At 36.7% G+C, this 20,443-nt stretch overlaps 2 protein-coding genes across 3 annotated transcripts in view; both read right to left on the bottom strand.

Annotated features, from left to right (window-relative positions):
* LOC147844367 (uncharacterized) overlaps positions 1–20,443 on the bottom strand; it is a 768,760-nt gene that overhangs the window by 96,536 nt on the left and 651,781 nt on the right. The gene's annotated exons all lie outside the window — the stretch shown is intronic.
* adgrv1 (adhesion G protein-coupled receptor V1) overlaps positions 1–20,443 on the bottom strand; it is a 269,966-nt gene that overhangs the window by 227,825 nt on the left and 21,698 nt on the right. For both annotated transcript variants that reach the window (NM_001001845.3, XM_087251637.1), the window contains 2 exon segments: positions 999–1,148; positions 5,527–5,714. In NM_001001845.3, coding sequence (NP_001001845.2) covers positions 999–1,148; positions 5,527–5,712 — 336 coding nt within the window. In that variant the 5' untranslated portion in view covers positions 5,713–5,714.

The following is a 20,443-nucleotide window of genomic DNA, read 5'->3' as shown; positions in this document are numbered from 1 at the left end:
TCTTGTGATTAGCTTTGCATAATTGCTCTTTAATCTTACAGCGCTGTCAGTTGTGGCTGTCACAACTAGTTATTTCGCTTTGGGTTGACTTCTAACGAAGGTTTGCTGCTGCAAGTGCCATTACCAAACCTTTACAGAGAGATTAGTGGAGCTCCTCATAAAACATGCAAAGACGTATGGACCATTGAGCTGTGGCTGAAGAGTTGACAAGCATTGAGTGCTGTTTCACTCAGGCAAGAATTTCAACCACTCTGGGATTCCCACTATTGACATAGATTACTCTAAAGGGAGGTAGTTTACCCAAAATAGAAAATTCTGTCATTGTGCAGTCACTTTTCAGTTGAAAATAGAATCGAAAATACTAAGAATCCAGGTACCAAACAGTTGATGGTAGCTCCCAGCAGGCACAGGACGTCAATATGATGTCAGATTAACATTGTACCCCAACGTCGTGGGATGTTGGGTTTTGATTAGAAATAAAAAATAGGGTTGACGTCGAACAGACGTTGCATTTTGGTTACTTTCCAACACAACATAAAAAGCAAATATCAACGTCTAACAATGTTACAGCTTAATGTTGTGTTGATTTTACCATTATGGCATCTATCAGACGTTGGATTTTGGTTGCCATACTGGACGAATAAATGTCAGTATTTGACGACACTATGACGTTGATTTAAGATAATGGCTCAACGTTGGATTTTGGTCACTTTCCAAGACAACTGAAATCAACCAAATATCTATGTCATTTCACATCATTATAGGACGTCAAAACAACATTGTCCTTAGATGCTGGTGGCCTAAATCTAACCTAATATTAATGTCTTATGACGTTGTGTGTCTGCTGGGAAGTTTTGTATTTGAAAATTGGATCCATTGAACAACTCAATGTGTATTACCTTACTCATAGGCCTGCATTTACTGAACTGAACCTATATTCTCACAAGTATATCCACAGATATATAAGAATAAAATAGATCGTTTGGTTCTGGAATTACCTGCAGGCGAAGGATGAACACAAAAGTCTCATCAGCTTCAGGTATGTCATCATCCTTCACAGCAATGAAGATGGTTTTACTGCTTTCAGAAGACAGGAGAAAAGCAGCTGCAGTTGTGGCCTCAAAGTCACCAGTGTCGCCTCCCTGAAGCTGGACAAGCACATGAAAATGCAGGGAAATCAACAGTCATCAACAGAACAATTTACTTCTATAAAACAATTCTATTAACAGCAGGACTTCTCACATCTTGTACAAATTCGGACATTGAGAGAATTCAATCCAGACCCACTTTCATTTCATATTTCAAGAGCACTAAATGAGTGTTCTACTTGCACACTGCAAGTGCCGCAAGTGATTTCAGTTTATTCATATAGTATAAGTTTGCGCAGTGCATTATGGCATTGAAACCAGCATGAAGAAAGTGTTGAGAGCAGCCATGAGTGTCAGAAAGTTATGCACTTCTCGACTTCAAGCAAATGTAGAGCAATAAAGGCTGGGATTAAAAATGTGGATTAACTACTTAGATTAAAAATGTGTGTAAAGTTGTGGTGACATAACATTATTTGCCCCATTGACTTCCATTTATAAGCGTGTAAATGCAGCAGACATCATGACACATGTTTTGATGTGAAAGATGTGATTTGACCTGCAAATTTGCATCACATGATTTATTGAGACCACTAGAAGGTCAAAAACGCAAGGACATAGAATTACCATGGACATAGAGGACGTGTCCCCACCAATATCCACCAATAACTAAACTGTCCCTACCAATAATTTAATCGACTTAAAAATAAAATAATGCTAATCAACCCTTAGTAACCTATACTTGTGCACAAAGGGTTAAAGTCAAGTTTGCTATGAGTTCACTATAATGCTATTTACCAAGGTTTTGCAGTTAATTGAAAGACAATAATAGGGATTAAACAGTTTAATTGCATCACAAACCCCTCCTCACATACCTCCTTAAAGCCAGATTGCAGTAAAATCATGTAAATTGTCTTTTGCAGCATTACAAGTGATTAATTAATTGTTATTTGTATTATTAAGTGTTCATTTCATATTATAAAGTTCTTTATTCATGTTTTGTAAGCGTAAAAATAATTTGCACAATACATCCGCTCTTGGGATGTTTGTCTTGACGAATGTCAAAAGCGAATCTACGTGACCTTGCAAAAACGTGACCTCTCGTTACAGAAATTAACAATATGGAGCAATTGCTCATATTATCATCATCTTGTTTTATCCCACCCCTTTTCTCAGCACCATCTGACAGAATTTTGCATGCTCAAGCTAGTGTGACCGCAGCTTTAAACTTGTAAACTGTTAATCGTGTTAGTTTTTACTGTTTATTTTGGTGATGGTTCAAAATGAAAGACATTTTCCTACGCACAATCCTTTTTTTCAGTGCTGCTTTTGTCATGACATCCAGTCAGCATATGATGTTTGATCTAATCGGTGGACACTCTTCATTGATGTGAGTGTTTGAATGGGCGACTCGAGGATGTAAGTTTTCAGAAAAGAAAAGTTGACAAAGTAAATTTGAGTTTTCAAAAATGATTGGACAGAGTGAAACATGTTCACTTTGCTCCAATCTGATCTGTTCTGCTATGCAATGAGGCAGCAAAGTTCCTTGACTATTATGTTGAAATTAATGTATAGTTCCTAACCATGTGGAACTAGATAAATAGCAGCTTTTTATGTTTCACTAATCAAAACGATCAACAAAGTTATACATTTTGAGCACGATGCTAATGGTCTAAATCCAATTCAATGATTGATGTTGAGCTAAGTTAAAAGTGCTCCTGTTAGACTCTGAATCCAGTTGAATGAATTTAAAAATGGTAAAATTACTATAAAACTGTAGGGAAGTTGTAAAATAACCCTTTTTTTAAAAGTGTGTAGAGTTCCTTGAATAATCTAAGACTTCCATTCCGTTCTGTTTAAAACATTTGTATAATGTAGAAAACATTTGCATTTAGTAAACTCTAAACATCTTAAAAGTGTGCAATGGGAAATCCCTGATCTCTCCTAAACTCAAGCAACACCATCTGGTTGACAACTGGCACCTCTAGCACACGCTTTGATGCCACCCACAGAAAGCCGCTACAAAACGGCCTCTCAGATCCTTCCTTCGGCTGTGAATTCATGGAAGCCATTCAATGAATCGGCAACACTTACCGACTTACCATGCGTGCTAAACAGGCATCGCCTGTTTTGACAGTAGGCATATTTGTGTTTCTATGCTAATTATGGCCATATGTGCTGTGCAATGATTTACCAGACAGATGTTTTGGGTGTTGAGCCCTAACCAGCTGTTAAAGCATTAACACATCAGGCAGTACAGAAACTTGGTATAGTTTGCTTAAAGGATTTCGGTTCTGAGAGATTTACATCAAATGTATGTCACTCAGTTTCCTGTAAGTATTACCTTAATCAGTGGTTCTCAAACCTTTTTCACCAAGTGCTACCTCAGAAAAAAATTGTCTCCCCAAGTACCACCATAATAACTAGTACTCAAGTGCAGTAGAATAGTAGGCCTAATTAAGCAGCTACAGCACTGCGCAGTTCAAAAACATAGCAGATTAATTCTTTCTAAGAATATTTATCATTATCAGCCACTTTAAACATTATAAATAGTTTGAACATTAACACTGCACGGTGCATACAGGTAAAAAATAAATAAAACATCAAAGTTTAAAATGTGCTTTTAAAGGTTAATTAAAAATAGCACTGTGAAAAAGAAAACTGCTGTACCTAAATGTAAATTATTATCATGTAGTAGCCTGTTTATCAAAACCTGGAAATGCTCCTTGGACCCCATAAATATAGGCTATATGTCATCATATTCACGTATAAACTCTTATATATATTATATATATTATATATATATTCTATATATATTTATTTTATTTTTTAAGTACAAACAAGTCATATATACATATAAATATATACATGCAACATATATTTTATATTTTCAATATATGAATTTTATTTACATACTTAAATTAGAAATTAGATCTGCTTACTGCGTGTTAGAGTAGGCTTTGTGTTTCAGAAAAGCAAGAGATTACACCATACCTCTCAACATTCAGATTTATAAAAATATGAGATGCGCCCCCAACAACCATCACAAATATGGAGAAGAAATTAGCTTCAAATGATAGAATACAATAAAAGGTTTAGCCTATTAAAATCAATATACTGATCACATCAGTGTTATTGTACGCGTCAAAGGGTTAAACGCGTGTTAATTTTATTTCTTCAATTATTCAGCGATTCCTCCACGTACCACTAGAAGGAAGCCTGCATACCACAGTTTGAGAAGCACTGACCTAAATAATGATTCAATTAGTCTATGTGCGTGTCTATATGACTTTCTACTGATACTACTAACAGAAGTTACAGGCTTATTGGGGATATGTGCCCAGTGCTACATTTTTGGGAACTGTGAAATATGTCCCATTTTGTATGTAAAACAAACACTACAGAGTGGTATGATGCCATGTATAGTCAAAGGATAGATTTTGTGTGCTTAAAAATGAACTTGAAGCCTTATTCCTTCAAAAAGTTGCCACGGTAATGCGAGTTCATGGTTTGATTCATCGTGAAAAGATGATTGTTTTGAGTCTTAAACTAATTACTTAAAAAAAAAAAATCTTATTTATTTATTTTGTTTAATGAAACCAGTGTGGAAGATTCAACATCTGGACAGAACGCATCGTTAACGAACTGTGGCAGTAATATTACATTGAACTGTAACGACATCAGTTACGATCACAGTTGCCATGGCCCACTCAATTTTGACTCAGCATTCACTTCTTCATGGAGAGTATTATTGGTGAAGTATTCAAGTTAAGTTTTGTCCATGTATTAAATAAATCAATTAATTTAATCATTATATAATGTCAAGAACTGTGCCAGTTATTTTGGCTACGTTTATGACATGTTTGTTGGGTTGGGATTCATTTTGAAAGCTTTGAAAGGATCTATCATGCAAAATCACTTTTATACGGGGTTTTGTACACAGTTGTGTGGCAACAGTGTGGAAATATAACCAACATCTAAGGGTAAAAATGAAATAATTATATAATTTTTGTAATCACACTTCATTGTCTGTTAAAAAAAAAAAAAAAAAAACACATTGATTGACATATTCCTTTTTGAAAAAAGGGTTGGCAGCGAAATTTCATTTTAATTTAAACTGTTCCAAAATGGCACAGTTTGGATCAAAGCCTAAAAAGGACAAGTTCAAAGAGTTTTATTTAAATTATATGTGTGGTGTTTTTGAGCAAGAACTTCACATACACACTCCAGAGACATTAGAGACTTAGTTCACATCTTGTAAAAATAGGCATAATAGACCCCATTCAAATATGATTGATTGATTGATTGATTGATTGATTGATTGATTGATTGATTGATTGATTGATTGATTGATTGATTGATTGATTGATTGATTGATTGATTGACTGGCAGACAAAGACACCGGTGGTGTTAGGGTTACATGTTTCACTTGTAAACTTACCAGAACCAGTGCAGTGACATTAATGGGATCTCCAACTCGTTCCACCACGAGCCGCACAATGGCTCTGCTGCTCTCGTTCACAACAAACTGAGTCTGGCCCTGAAACCTCAGCTCTGCCAACTCGGACCTGACACTCACGGTGAGCAGCATCAGAAGCAGGCCAGACAGAGCCAGAACAGCTGGCATTCCTGAACACACAAACAACACAAACAGCACAGTCATTATTCATTATATTTCGTCTATGGAATAAAATATCTGTTGTTATAAACATGCAAACTGTTCATACTGGGTATAAATATATCCAAAAAAATAAAACAGGTACTGACAGAACTGAGAAATAAAGAAACGTGAATAAATGAAAAAAATTAACCCTTAAAGACCGAGACAGCCGCCCGCGGCTAAAAATAAGTATTGCTCTTAAATGTTTAATAACTTTTGATCCGCTGATCCGATCCATACAATTCAAAGATTGGCATAAAGAAGAGAATCTCAGCTTTCCATCGCTGTATCACATAACATTCACGGACTTTCATAGGCTCTGGAATCAGTGTGGTTACGTCATCAAATTTTGACAACGCTGATTTGACAAAGGAACGCTCGTCACTTGTCTCTCCGGACAAACCAGACATGATATATGGATGCATTGTCCCTCCTCCATGCCCAGATTGGTTCTAACTCGCTCTATCTCAACCAATAAGCATAGGTTTCGCTTTGTGAACCAACAATCAGCTGTTTGAACAACACGGAATGAGAGATAGGCTGCACATTTACGCGCGGCTAAATAAAACGCTAAAAAAAAGTTTTGCATGAAATAATTCTCATACTAAGTACTTTTGCATGCACAACAGCACAGAAACATGACAAAACAGTGACACAGCAAAGACGAACTGCTGCTCTTGTTGTTTTCAAAGGACGCAAATAAAGGTTGGGCTGTTTGTCTGCATTGCACGCGAACCATATACATATCCGCAGACAACCATATCCATGCTGGCACATAAAACCTAAGGATGGTCCATATTGAATCTAGTTTAGTTATGTAACTATTTATAGTATAGTAAATATTTATATCTATTTTTTACTGAGGATTTGAACCATGTTTATTTGGACTTTGACACATTATTTATTATTTTCTTATTTTATATTTGTTTATTATAAGTGGTGTTGTTTATGGTAACTAAAAATATATTATTTGGAAAAAAGTCAAATTTGCTTCAGTGTTCTGTTATTTTGTAACATTTTTTTTCTGTTTAGTTCATTCCCAGAACTTTTGGGGAAATACATTGTCAGTAAATAAATGCATTTTTTCCCCCCATTGAAAAACGCCTTGAAATAACATTGAAATAAATTGCTATAACTTGCTCAGGGAATGGTGGATGTAGACAAAATTTATTGTGGAAGTATAAAACATCATAATATGTATTTCTAAAGAAAGAAAAACAAACTTCATAAGGTTTTGTTTATAATAACTAGAAAATGCCACTTTTTTTAAAAATCGTTTCTGGAAAATTGTAGAATATTTTCTTTCTGTTCATATGTTTTTGGACCAAAAAAAGTTTTAGACTGGACCTTTAAATGATACAGATTGAAACTTCAGGTTCTCCTGTTTAAAATAATATATGACACTTGAGTCTGACTGCTAAAATAAAAATAAAACTGCTTTAAAAAAAAATAATAATATAGGCCCATTAGGTGCCCTCAAAATACCTCTAGGTCTTTAAGGGTTAAGAGTGGGGTATAGTTAAAGATACCCCATAATACAGCAATGGGAGTGTGACTTAATTTTTCGTTCACATATCACTGCACTTGAATATTTAGACACACATAACTATGTTAAATTGCTTTACTCATGTAAAACAGTTGGATAAGTTTTGATATAACATATGAAGTCAAGTGAACACAAGATGTGTATATTGGATCTATGTATTCAAACTGCAAAGCTTATATAAAACTTGTTGTTTATTTACCCTCATTAGAAACCATGGGTCCTAATTTTTTTCAATCATTCATTCATTTTCTTTTCGGCTTAGTTCCTTTATTATTCAGGGGTCACCACCGTAGAATGAACCGCCAACTTATCCAGCATATGTTTTAGCATTTCAGCTGCAACCCAGTACTGGGAAACACCCATACACACTATTTTACTCACATACACTACGGCCAATTTAGCCTGTTCCATTCATCTATAGTGCAAGTATTTGGACTGTGGGGGAAACACATGCTACACATGTCATTCAGGAACTACATATCCCAGCATGCCTTTGTACAAACCAGTCACAATTAATCACACACAGCTGAATATCATCATCATCAATTATTTGGACTATTTATACACATTGCACATGCCAGTCAATGCAGAGTCTTTGTCAGTATCGGTTTGGTTTCAGTGAGTGTCGTCCTGTTTATAGTTTTTCTAGGTATGTTTTGATGATTGTATTGTAACTTTTTGTACTTTGATCATCGCTTTGTTTTTGCATTTTCCAATGCCCTTCATGATATCTGAGTTCTTGTTTTTTTGACCTCACTTGTTTTTGCCTGCACGAATAATCTTTTTCATTAAAAATTGCATTTGGATCCAACCTCTTGTCTTCACTCCCTTGACAACCGGTGACAGAAATCAATTCATTATTAAATTTCTCTAGTTTTTTTTTTTTTTTTTTTAATTGAATTGATGTAAAAGTTTTACTTATTCTTGTGTGTTTGCCGATTTTTTTTTTCTATTTTTAATAATGAAAATAGAATAATACTAAAAATAAAAATCTTAAGATTTCATTATACTATTAAAGTTGTGGTACAGGTGAATTGGGTATGCTAAAATTAACCGTAGTGTATGAGTGTATATGGGTGTTTCCCAGTGATAGGTTGCGACTGGGAAGGGCATCCGCTGCATAAAACATGCTGGATAAGTTGGTTCATTCCGTTGTGGCGACCCCAGATTATAAATAAATCGAAATAAATGAATAACAAATGAATGAATGAATGAATGAATGATCATTCTCATACGGTGAAATTTCAGTCATATCTCTCAACTCTGCAATTTAGAAAGCTATGCATACAATTACATATTTTCACAGTTGGGGCCGAGCAAAGTGCACAAACTCAAAAGAGATACAAATATAACATATTTTAATGAGAGAATTGGCAACATAGATTAACAGAAACAACTTACAGACCTAAGAACCAGACAACGCGCTATGAAAAACAACTAAGTGCAGGAACATATAAAAGGGCATGTGTTTAGAAGTGTTAGTTGACAGTCTGTTGTTGTTGTTTTTTATTTATTTTATATATATATATATATATATATATATATATATATATATATATATATATATATATATATAGAGAGAGAGAGAGAGAGAGAGAGAGAGAGAGAGAGAGAGAGAGAGAGAGAGAGAGAAAGAGAGAGAGAGAGAGAGAGAGTAAATGGCGAGGCGAGCAGTAAAACTTTATAATCTTTCTCTTCAAAAGAGCTGACCACAGTAAATGCCAGTCTTACATTTCATTGATGAAATCAAAATTCTATTATAGTTTGCTCACTCTCATGCCTTAGTGTTTTTGGACAATGTGGTCTGGACCCCACTTACTTTCACTCCACACTCTCAGAACTAAAGGTTAAAAATGCTGTCATTGAGGAGATACCTATAATTCGCCAACTGTTCTGGCATACGGTTTACACTGCGGATGCCCTTCCGGCTGCAAACACTCATAAATACTACCTCATTTACACAAACTCATACACTACGGCCAACTTAGTTCATTAAATTTACCTACAGCGCATGTCTTTGGACTGTGGGGGAAACATTGGGGAACATGAAAACTCCACACAGAAATGTCAACTGCCACAGCCGGGACACAAACCAGCAATCTTCGTGCTTTGAGGTGACAGTGCTAACCACTGAGCCACCATGCTGCCCCTGAGATACCTATCTTTGTTTGTTTTGTAACTTTATTTGTATACATAGGTACCTTATACATATTACACTCTCGGAAAAAAAGGTGCACATACAAATGATGTTCCTTAAAAACTTTTGAAAGGTTTAACACCTTTGTAAAAGTTGTCTCTTAAATAGTACAGAAAAAGCCTCTTATGATACTGAATTGAAATAAAGCTACACAATTGGTCTCATAAAAAAGTACATAAGTGTTAGACAACTCCTTTATTACAAAATCTTTGAAAATAAATATGACTAGAAAGGCAAAGTGATTTTATGTATAATTTTCTTATTAAAACATTAATCATTCTTTAAAAGCATGTGTTTAAAGAAACTCATAAACATTTGATATTAAGTTCTTAAATACAAAACAACTGGTAAAACAAAACTGTAGGAATTGTAAACTAAACATTTAAAGCATTTTAATAAACATTTGGTAAGCATTTTTTGATAAATAAAGTTTAGTTGATACCGTTGATGCATTGACTTTTTTATAGAGTGATTATTCATTCATTCATTCATTAATTCATTCATTCATTTTCCTTTGGCTTAGTTCCTTTATTTATCAAGGGTTGCCACAAGGGAATGAACCACCAACTATTCCAGCATATGTTTAACGCATCGGATGTCCTTCCTGTCACAATCCAGTCCTGGGAAACACCCATAAACTCTCAAACTCACACACACACACACACAAACACTCACACACACACACACACACACACACACACACACACACACACACACACACACACACACACACACACTATATCCAATTTAGCTTAGCCAATTCACCCACAGCGCATCTTGGGACTCAAACCAGCGAACTTCTTGCTGTGAGGTGACAGTGCTAACCACTGAGCCACCATGCCACCTGGAGTGATTATTATATATAAATATTCTGAAAGAAATTTCCATAAAAATTAATTGAAAAACATAATAGAGCCCAACAACATCAGTAAAACTAACAATAAGCTTTTTATTTGAGAAATGTGTAGTACATGCATCATCTTTTTTATTTACATATACATTTTTCCATTTTGTTTTTTTTTATAAATTTTTTTAACTCTATTAATGCTGAAGTAATAATAATTGTTGAGTAGACATTGTTTAATATATTATTTTAGTATTGTTTAGATATTCTCAAGAACGTGAAATAAAAGAAAACTCCAGACGCACATGATCACTGTTACCCTGATGAAGGCAGCTCTTTGCCGAAATGCGTAGACACAGTTTTTAAGGATAAGCCATGTGAATAAAGACTTTTTAATATTTTTTTTCACATTTTTTTCCAGTGCTTTCGTCCTATTTTTGCTGTCTAACAATAACCTAATTTTGAATTTGTAAATAAATATAATATCATTGTATGTCTGACCCTTTTCCTTTAAGTCTGACCTTGAAGGTCGGATGCCAGTTATTCTCACTTACAATTGGAGATAATTAAGACTGGCATTTATTGTGGTCAGCTCTTTTGAAGAGAAAGGATATAAAGTTTTACTGCTCGCCTCGCCATTTACTCTCTCTCTCTCTCTCTCTCTCTCTCTCTCTCTCTCTCTCTCTCTTTCTTTATTTCTCTCTCGCTCTCTCTCCCTCCCTCTTTTCAGACTGTATAGCCATAGCTAACAAAAAATAAAACATGAATGTGTTTGAAACAGGGTCTGTTAGTCATCTGCTGCTTTGAAGAGCACACGTTCTTATATGTCCACTAAATTACATGGCGAATGCACATGCTCTGAATGAAGTCATCTTGTTTTTCTTTTTTCCTTTTTTTTTACAGAAGGGCCGATTACCAAGGAAAGTTGGACATTGGCTAAATACAGCTCTTCATATGTTCCACTCTTGCTACATCATGCGGTTATTCTTGAGCCACAAGGTTGCTGAGAGTAGACGGCTTTCATCAATCAAGGTGCCATTTCAGATTACAGAGGGCTTTTTTTACGTTGACTTAGTGACAAAACAAGTTTGAGAGGGCAGAAATGCAACCGTAGGCGTTTTGCTAGTTTTATACTGTACCACCATTTTGTGTTTGTGTGTGTGAGTGAATCTAAATCATAATGTGTGTGCGTGTGCATCTAAATCATATGTATTGTGTGTGTGTGTTGATGAGAAGAGGTGGGCAGGCAGGCAGGACGGTGCAGAGAGGGGGGCTGTGAATGCTATCAAAACTGGATTAGCGGGTGCTGGCGGGCCGAGGCCATGGGGTGAGGGTACAAAGCCAGGACAGTAGAGGGGAAAGACTGGTATTCAACCCTGCTTCTCCCCCGGAGCTGGGAACTTCCTGACTTGTTCAGATTGAATATGCAACAGCACAACAGCAGTCGCACAAGCACCACTGTCTTATTTATTTTGATAAGCTGATATTGTGTGATGATGAAATGCAACCTAATTTCTTTGAATGCTAATACATTTGGACATATTGTTTAAAAAGAAAATATTATTGAGATATATGGAATTATTTAAGGGCTGCACGGTGGTGCAGTCGGTAGCACGTTCGCCTTACAGCAAGAAGGTCGCTGGTTGGATGGATGGATGGATGGATGGATGGATGGATGGATGGATGGATGGATGGATGGATTGGTGTTTGAGTAGGTAGGATAGATGGATGGATGGATGGATGGATGGATGGATGGATGGATGGATGGATGGATGGATGGGTGTTTGAATAGGTAGGATAGATGGATGGATAGGTTCGATGGATGGATGAATGGATGGATGGATGGATGGATGGATGGATGGATGGATGGATGGATGGATGGATGGATGGATGGATGGATGGATGGATGGATGGATTGGTGTTTGAGTAGGTAGGATAGATGGATGGATGGATGGATGGATGGATGGATGGATGGATGGATGGATGGATGGATGGGTGTTTGAATAGGTAGGATAGATGGATGGATAGGTTCGATGGATGGATGAATGGATGGATGGATGGATGGATGGATGGATGGATGGATGGATGGATGGATGGATGGATGGATGGATGGATAGTTGTTAGGATGGATGAATGGATGGATGGATAGATGGATGGATGGATGGATGGATGGATGGATGGATGGATGGATGGATGGATGGATGGATGGATGTGGGGTGTTTAAGTAGGTAGGATGGATGGATGGATGGATGGATGGATGGATGGATGGATGGATGGATGAAACGATGGATGGATGGGTGTTTGAGTAGGTAGGATAGATGGATGGATAGGTTGGTTGGATGGATGGATGGATGGATGGATAAATGGATGGATAAATGGATGGATGGATGGATGGATGGATGGATGGATGGATGGATGGATGGATGGATGGATGGATGGATGGATGGATGGATAGACGGACGGATGGATGGATGGATGGATGAATGGGTAAGACAGGTGTATGGATGAATGGATGGGTGTTTGGGTAGGTAGGATGGATGGATGGATGGATGGATGGATGGATGGATGGATGGATGGATGGATGGATGGATGGATGGATGGATGGATGGATGGATGGAGGGGTGTTTGAGTAGGTAGGATTGATGGATGGATGGATGGATGGATGGATGGATGGATGGATGGATGGATGGATGGATGGATGGATGGATGGATGGAAGGATGGATGGAAGGATGGATGGATGGATGGATGGATGGATGGATGGATGGATGGATGGATGGATGGATGGGTGTTTGAGTAGGTAGAATAGATGGATGGATAGATTGGTTGGATCGATGGATGGATGGATGGATGGATGGATGGATGGATGGATGGATGGATGGATGGAAGGATGGATGGATGGGTGGATGGATGAATGGATGGATGGATGGATGGATAGTTGTTAGGATGGATGGATGGATGGATGGATGGATGGATGGATGGATGGATGGATGGATGGATGGATGGATGGATGGGTAAGATAGGTGGATGGATGAATGGATGGGTGTTTGGGTAGGTAGGTAGGATGGATGGATGGATGGGTGTTTGAGTAGGTAGCATAGAAGAATGGATGGGTTGGTAGGATGGATGGTTGGATGGGTATATGGATGGGTAGGATTGCTCAACTAATACAGCCTGACTGACAGTTGAATTAACTGTGTTTATTTGTTCCTCATGATATTCACGCATGAGAAATTCAAAGAGATGATCAGGCCATCAGTCAAGCCAGAGGTGACCACAGTCTGCATGCCGCATCACTTGACATTGATAGAGACGGACACTGAGACACACAACACACCCTTGGCCAGATCACCACAGGACATGCTGGCCTGAAGAACATCAAACGATTTATCAATAAGCAGGAGGCCACCGAGCCGCCAAGACACTGGTGTTTTGGCTCTCAGGCTGACCCCAGGACAGTTCATTGTGGAGATGTCTCATTTTCAAAGACAAAATGAAGACGGTTTTCTCAGTGAAGGAGGTCAAGCTACTCTATTTTCCCACAGGCACACAGGAGGCCAGCAGAAGCTATTTAGTGCATCAAAAATGGCCCAAAAAATGTCAAAAAGACAGAAAAGGGCATGCAGTTTTGGGCAAATATTCAGCAATAAGCTGCTCCCACATGAGATGCATTGGCCTCTATGCACTTTCAAAGTGTGCTGTTACATCAATACAGTGCCTCAGGTGGTCTCTTTCTCATTCGACATGGTTATCTCAGTTCAGTCAAGCAAACCCTGTAGCATACTTCACCTCATCTACTTTCAAAAACAGAACGCACAGGGTGATTTATATCTTCGCTGTGGTTTTTACTGATAGCATTCTGGAATTACTCATTACAATAAAAATGCATGCCTGCCCATGCCAGGAAACTTGATTACAATGGCCTTTGTAATTCATTGTTGATGCAGAGTAAGCTACTTAATTCAGGCAGATTAGTAGATTAGCATGTGGGATATTTGCCCACCCTGTGTAACTCTGGAGGATTTGTTTATTTATTATACTTTGTCTTTGGGATAGTTCACTTAAAAATGAAATCAAAATTCTGTTATCATTTGCTCACTCTCATCCCGTACCTTCACTCCACACTCTTAGAAATAAAGGTATATAATGCTGTCATTGAGGAGAGATCTATTCATTCATTCATTCATTTTCCTTTGGCTTAGTCCTTATTTCAGAGGTCACCACAGCGGAATGAACCACTGACTATTCCGGCATATATTTTACGCAGTGGATGCCATTCTAGGTTGCAAACCCATTACTAAAAACAATCATACACACTCATTCACACACACTCATACACTATGGCCAATTTAGTTGATCAAATTCACCTATACCACATGTCTTTGGACTGTGGGGGAAACCGGAGCACCTTGAGGAAATCCATGTGAACACGGGGAGAACATGCTAACTCCACACAGAAATGTCAACTGGCCCAGCCGGCATTCAAACCAGCAACCTTTTTTGTGTGAGGCGACAGTGCTAACCACTGAGCCACCGTGCCGCCCTTGAGTTTCCTATTAATAAAAGGTATTTGTATATATTGGTACCTTATAGTACATATTAGAAACTGAAGGGTACATAAGTGTACCTCTTTTTAAAGTACTGCCCCAGTGACAGTATTGTACCTTTATTTCTTATTAGAGTGTATAAACAAATGCAGATAAAACAGGCACTAGATACATACATCAATATACTGAAGAAGAATCAAATACAGTAGTCCTACTTGTAGAGTGATGACAGGAAACATTGGAGTTCAACATCATCTTGGTAAACACATTTATTCTTTAAACTAAAGCAATTTAATCTTTAATGGGAACTAAAACAGTTATCAAGTATTCTGTGTCTTGAAACATGTAAAATAATCAAAAGCATGCAGAATAGCTTAATTGTACTAAAAAAATCAAAAACCGACAAAGCAAAAAATTAATTATAACAAATATTATCCAACATGTTCTATATTTTTACAGAAAATTTTCAGATAAAATACCCTCTGATCAATAATATATTCACAAATAATTATTGGACACATAATTGTGCACATTTTCTTCAGTAAATATATACTGCATTTTGTAAAAAAAAAAAAATACGGTTTGCGCCCTGGCGCATGGTCTAACAGGGTTGTGCTCTTTCTCTTAATGAGTTATGGGTATGTTTTGAGCATAAAGTACAATAAACCAATCAGTCTCATCTTCCATTCCCTTTAATGCTGCGTTCCCACCAGACGTGGAACGTGCGGATAAATTGTGATGTTCGCGCGTAAATGGACACCTGACCATTTGGAGTTTATTCGCTTCATTTGCGCATCAAATCAACTTCATTTGTGCGTCAAATTTACTGAGCAATAGACGCAAATTCATGTAATGGGCTGGGCTTCTGTCTGCCTGGTGACTAGAAAAAAAAAAAAACTCCTGATTGGTTGACGTGACACGAATGTCCGCTGAAGTTCAGATTTTTTAACTCGAGTGATTCGCACGAAACGAGCAATAAGAGCACCAAACTTGCACCACTTCATTTGCATGAATCATGTCATTTGCACCGCCTCATCTGCGCGTATCGTGCTGCAGGATGTCTATTCGCACCTTTGCATTGACTTAACATGTAAATCACTTGCACTTGACGCTTCTTCCGCGTCTGGTGTGAACGCAGCATCAGAGTCAGTTACTTGCGCCATTGTACATTTGCTATTTACATGACAAACTTTGTAAATGGAAAAACTGAATGCTTCAGTAGCGAGAAAACAGTTAAACAAACCAGGATAAAGAACGAGCCTCCTCCATTCAGCTTCTTTACTTTCTCTATACTTTTACTCTTTACTTTTCTCCATTAATTTTGTGGATAAGGAAACAGTGGAAACTCCACTGAAGACATCCATTAGCCTACATATTTATCTTCGTTTGTTAAGAGCAAAGATTTGTTTCAAAACTGTTTCTAAATTTAGTTCTAATTTCCAGCAGATTAATAAATGAACAATAATAACAGTAATGTGAAGCGAACGCTGACAAGGGAGTGCGGATTCAAATGCAGGGTTTATTAACAAGAATGGTCAGGCAAGCAATGGTTAACACAGGGGTAATCAGGTACATACAGAGAATTCAGAGTAGTAGCTTAAAAACAGGTGAATGGTCAGTGAAGGCAGGCAGCAGACAACGTAAAACAAACAAAACAAAGCAAAGGTCAAACATGAAAGGCAAGGCAAGGAAAATGCATCGTAATGTTAAGTGTACAGATAAACAAGACTCAGCAATGAGGGTGTAAGAGTGAGCTTTATATATGTGAGTGAAATCAGCCCATGAGCAGCTTCAGCTGTGTGAGTCTAATCAAAGGAGGCTTGGAACAAGTGTGTGGGGTGCCTGACAGGACTTGTAGTCCATATGGAAACAGGATTGTATGTCGATGTAAATGTGAATGTTCTCAAGCAATCTATGAAGGTTAAATCGCTGGTGATCATAACCATAACAAAATGGGGAGTTATATCCAAACACATGTCCTATTCTTATGCCCCATACGTAGGGCCAGACAGAATCTGCTGAATTTTTTTGCTATTTCTGTGCAGAATTTTGTAAAATTCTGCAGATTTTTGGGGAATGATTTTGGGAGTATCATAACTAAAACCTTAATATATGAACTAAAAAGTAATACATTTTTAACTTGTATTTAATGTTTACTATGCAAATCTAATTAGATCCACTTTACTTGGTAAACAAATCATCAGTCTTCTATATAACAAATCTACTAAAAGACAGAAAATATCACTTTACAAACTGTGCTCTAAATAAATTATATTAATATTTTCACATTAGTCAATAATTATACTAAAATTTATTCTAAAACTGAATAAATATAAATGTACATACATTTACACAAGTAAAAAAACAGAATCAATGATGGCCTAAAAATCTGCAGAATTCTGCATGTGCAGATTCTGTTTGTGCCTACCCATACATTTCCAAAACCTGACAGGTGTACAAATCTATACTTGTTTTTATTAAAACAAATATAAATATACATATAGTAAATACTACTACTAATAATATTAACATTTTACAAACGCCAATTGTGATGAATAAACTGAAACTGCCCTCTTTTAAGCCTGGTATAAACTCGACAACATCCTCATGAACGTGGATACACAGTTTACAGATTGTATGAACAGAAACTGTGTCTCACTAAGCTCTCAGCACAGAACGAGTGGAACGTGAGTGTTCAGTCTGCCATAACTGCCATAAAAGTGCAATTAATGAACAGACACACAGGATATATTTATATTGCCTCTTTCACAGCCTTTTGTGAATGGCTAATTGCAATGTTTCAAATTGTGATTGCAATTCCATTTTGATTAATCGCACAACCCTAGTAAGCACCATCATCTTTATCTCTTTCTGAGAAAACTGAACATGATTATTAGCACCACTTTCAGGACATGTGACTTTGAAGAAATATAATATAATTTGATTTATATTTTGCCCTCCAAAAATGTAAATACAGCATCATTTAATATTTGTATCACTGAAGCCCAACAAGAATTTGACCTCATCACCTCATGCAGCGGGTTCACATGGCAGCCATACCTCTTCACGTAACTGAGACACTGGATCACTGGATCGCCTGGCTGAGGATGTGATAAAGTGTACGGTTACGGGTCTACACTGCTGGCCCAGCAGTCGCCTCTAGTGTTACCCCTGCCCGGCAGCAGGATCCATAATCTTAACATCAATTATTTAATCAGCAAGACTTCACAGCCAGTACTAACCAACAAGGAGAGTGGTGTGTCGGCGCACACACACACACACATTGAGCCTTCAGTGAGGTCACACACCTTGACTCCATGCACCAGAGCAAAGTCAATGTGGTGAACTACAGCACATGTAATGTTTTCAAACTTTCTCGTAACATTTTTCTAATTACTATTTTCAAGAATAAATACTCCAAGGTTTCCTATACTTTAGCCACTTTTGCTCAGAGCTTAAAATAATAACAGCATACGCTGAATCCAAATTGCAGGCTTGACTTAATCTAATGGTCTGTCTACTTCTGTAACAACCTGTCTGATGAGACTGTGGTTACCATCGGTAATGCACAGTCACATTTATCACAGTATATGACATGGTAGCAGAATTAAACACTTAACATGACTTATGTACCGTAGCTCATGTTAGACAACAAAGTTAAAGTCAACATCGATACATCAAAAGTCTCAAACCATGTGGCTCTCATCTGGTAAAGGCTTTCATTTTCACAGGATAAACTAAGACCATCATAATAAGAAAACCACACATAAACGCTCATCTTTTGAAAATACACGTACTTAATTACAGGGATCTGGGATCATATGTGCAGTCTGCTTTTAAAAGCATCATCAGCAAATTCAAACATAGCAGCCTATAGTATATATATATATATATATATATATATGTATATATATATATATATATATATATATATATATATATATATATATATATATATATATATATATATATATATATATATATATATATATATATATATATATATATATATATATATATATATATATATATATATATATATATATATATATATATATATATACACACTCACTGGCCACTTTATTAGGTACCTCTTACAAGTAGATGGTTGGACCCCCTTTTTGCCTTCAGAACTACCTTAATCCTAGGAATCGTAGATCAACAAGGTTCTGGAAATATTTCTCAAAGATTTTGGTCCATATTGACAAAATAGCATCATGCAGATTTGTCAGCTACACATCCATGCGTCCCAAATCTGCTCTATTGTATTGAGCCCTGGGGACTGTGAGGCCATTTGAGTATAGTGAACTTGTTGTCATGTTTAAAAAATCAGTCTGAGATGATTCACGCTTTATGACATGGTGCATTATCCTGCTGGAAGTGGTCATAAAGGGATGGATATGATCAGCAACAATGCTCAGGTAGGCTGTGGCATGGACACCATGCTCAATTGGTACCATTGGGCCCAAAGTCATCCCCCACACCATTACACGTCTAAGAATTTATGGAGTGGATCAGAAATGTATAATCATGTTCTATTAGGCAGTGTTTGAGAGTTTAATAAGGTACGGCATTACAGCCTGGTTCGGCAACTTGTCTGTGCAGTTGAGATCTAAAGTAGTTTGTTTGATTCGCACTGCCTGGAAAATTATTGGTGTATCAGAGCTGATGTTACTGCAGGATATGAATGAACAGGACACATTAAAATGTGCTAAACAAATAGTTTGTGACATATCACGTTCTGCACAAGGAATATGAGTTGTTACTTTCGGGGAAAAGGTTCAGAGTACCTTGCTGTAGATTAAACAGAATTATTTCTATCCTATGAGAATTAAGCTATTAAATATTAGTGGTGGCTTAGACTGAGAGGATCTGTTTTTGCTTATTTACGCGTATATATGGAGAGAAGCATGTAGCTTTTATTGAAATACTTATTTGTTTTTTGTATGTTGTATTGTTTTTCTATGTTTGTGATGACTGCAGCTGAGGGCAAGAGCCCAAGACAAATTTCCCTAATTGGGACAATAAAGTTTTACCTACCTACCTACCTACAACACATCCACAGAACTGCCGCTCACTGGATATTTTATCTTTTTTGGACCATGTAAACCCTAAAGAGGTTTGTTCATGTAAATCCCATTAGATCAGCAATTACTGAAATACTTAAACCAGCCTGTCTGGCAACAATAACCATGCCACGTTCAAAGTCACTTAAATCACCTTTCTTCTTATTCTGATGCTCAGTTTGAACTGCAGAAGATCATCTTGACCATGTCTACATGCCTAAATGCATTTAGTTGCAACCATGTGGTAGGCTGATTAGAAATTTGCATTAACAAGCAGTCAGACAGGTGTACCTAATAAAGTGGCCGGTGAGTGTTTATAATATTTATTTAAATATTTTTTTTTTATATTATTATTATTTTATAATTATTTTGTTATATTATATTATATTATATTATATTATATTATATTATATTATATTATATTATATTATATTATATTATATTATATTATATTATATTATATTATATTATATTATATTATTCATTCATTTTCTTGTCGG

The sequence above is a fragment of the Danio rerio genome, chromosome 5 (genome assembly GCF_052040795.2).
Source record: "Danio rerio strain M-AB ecotype USA chromosome 5, GRCz13ab, whole genome shotgun sequence".
NCBI lineage: Eukaryota > Metazoa > Chordata > Actinopteri > Cypriniformes > Danionidae > Danio > Danio rerio.
Note: the sequence above shows the minus strand (reverse complement) of the source record. Positions and strands in the feature narration are given on the sequence as shown.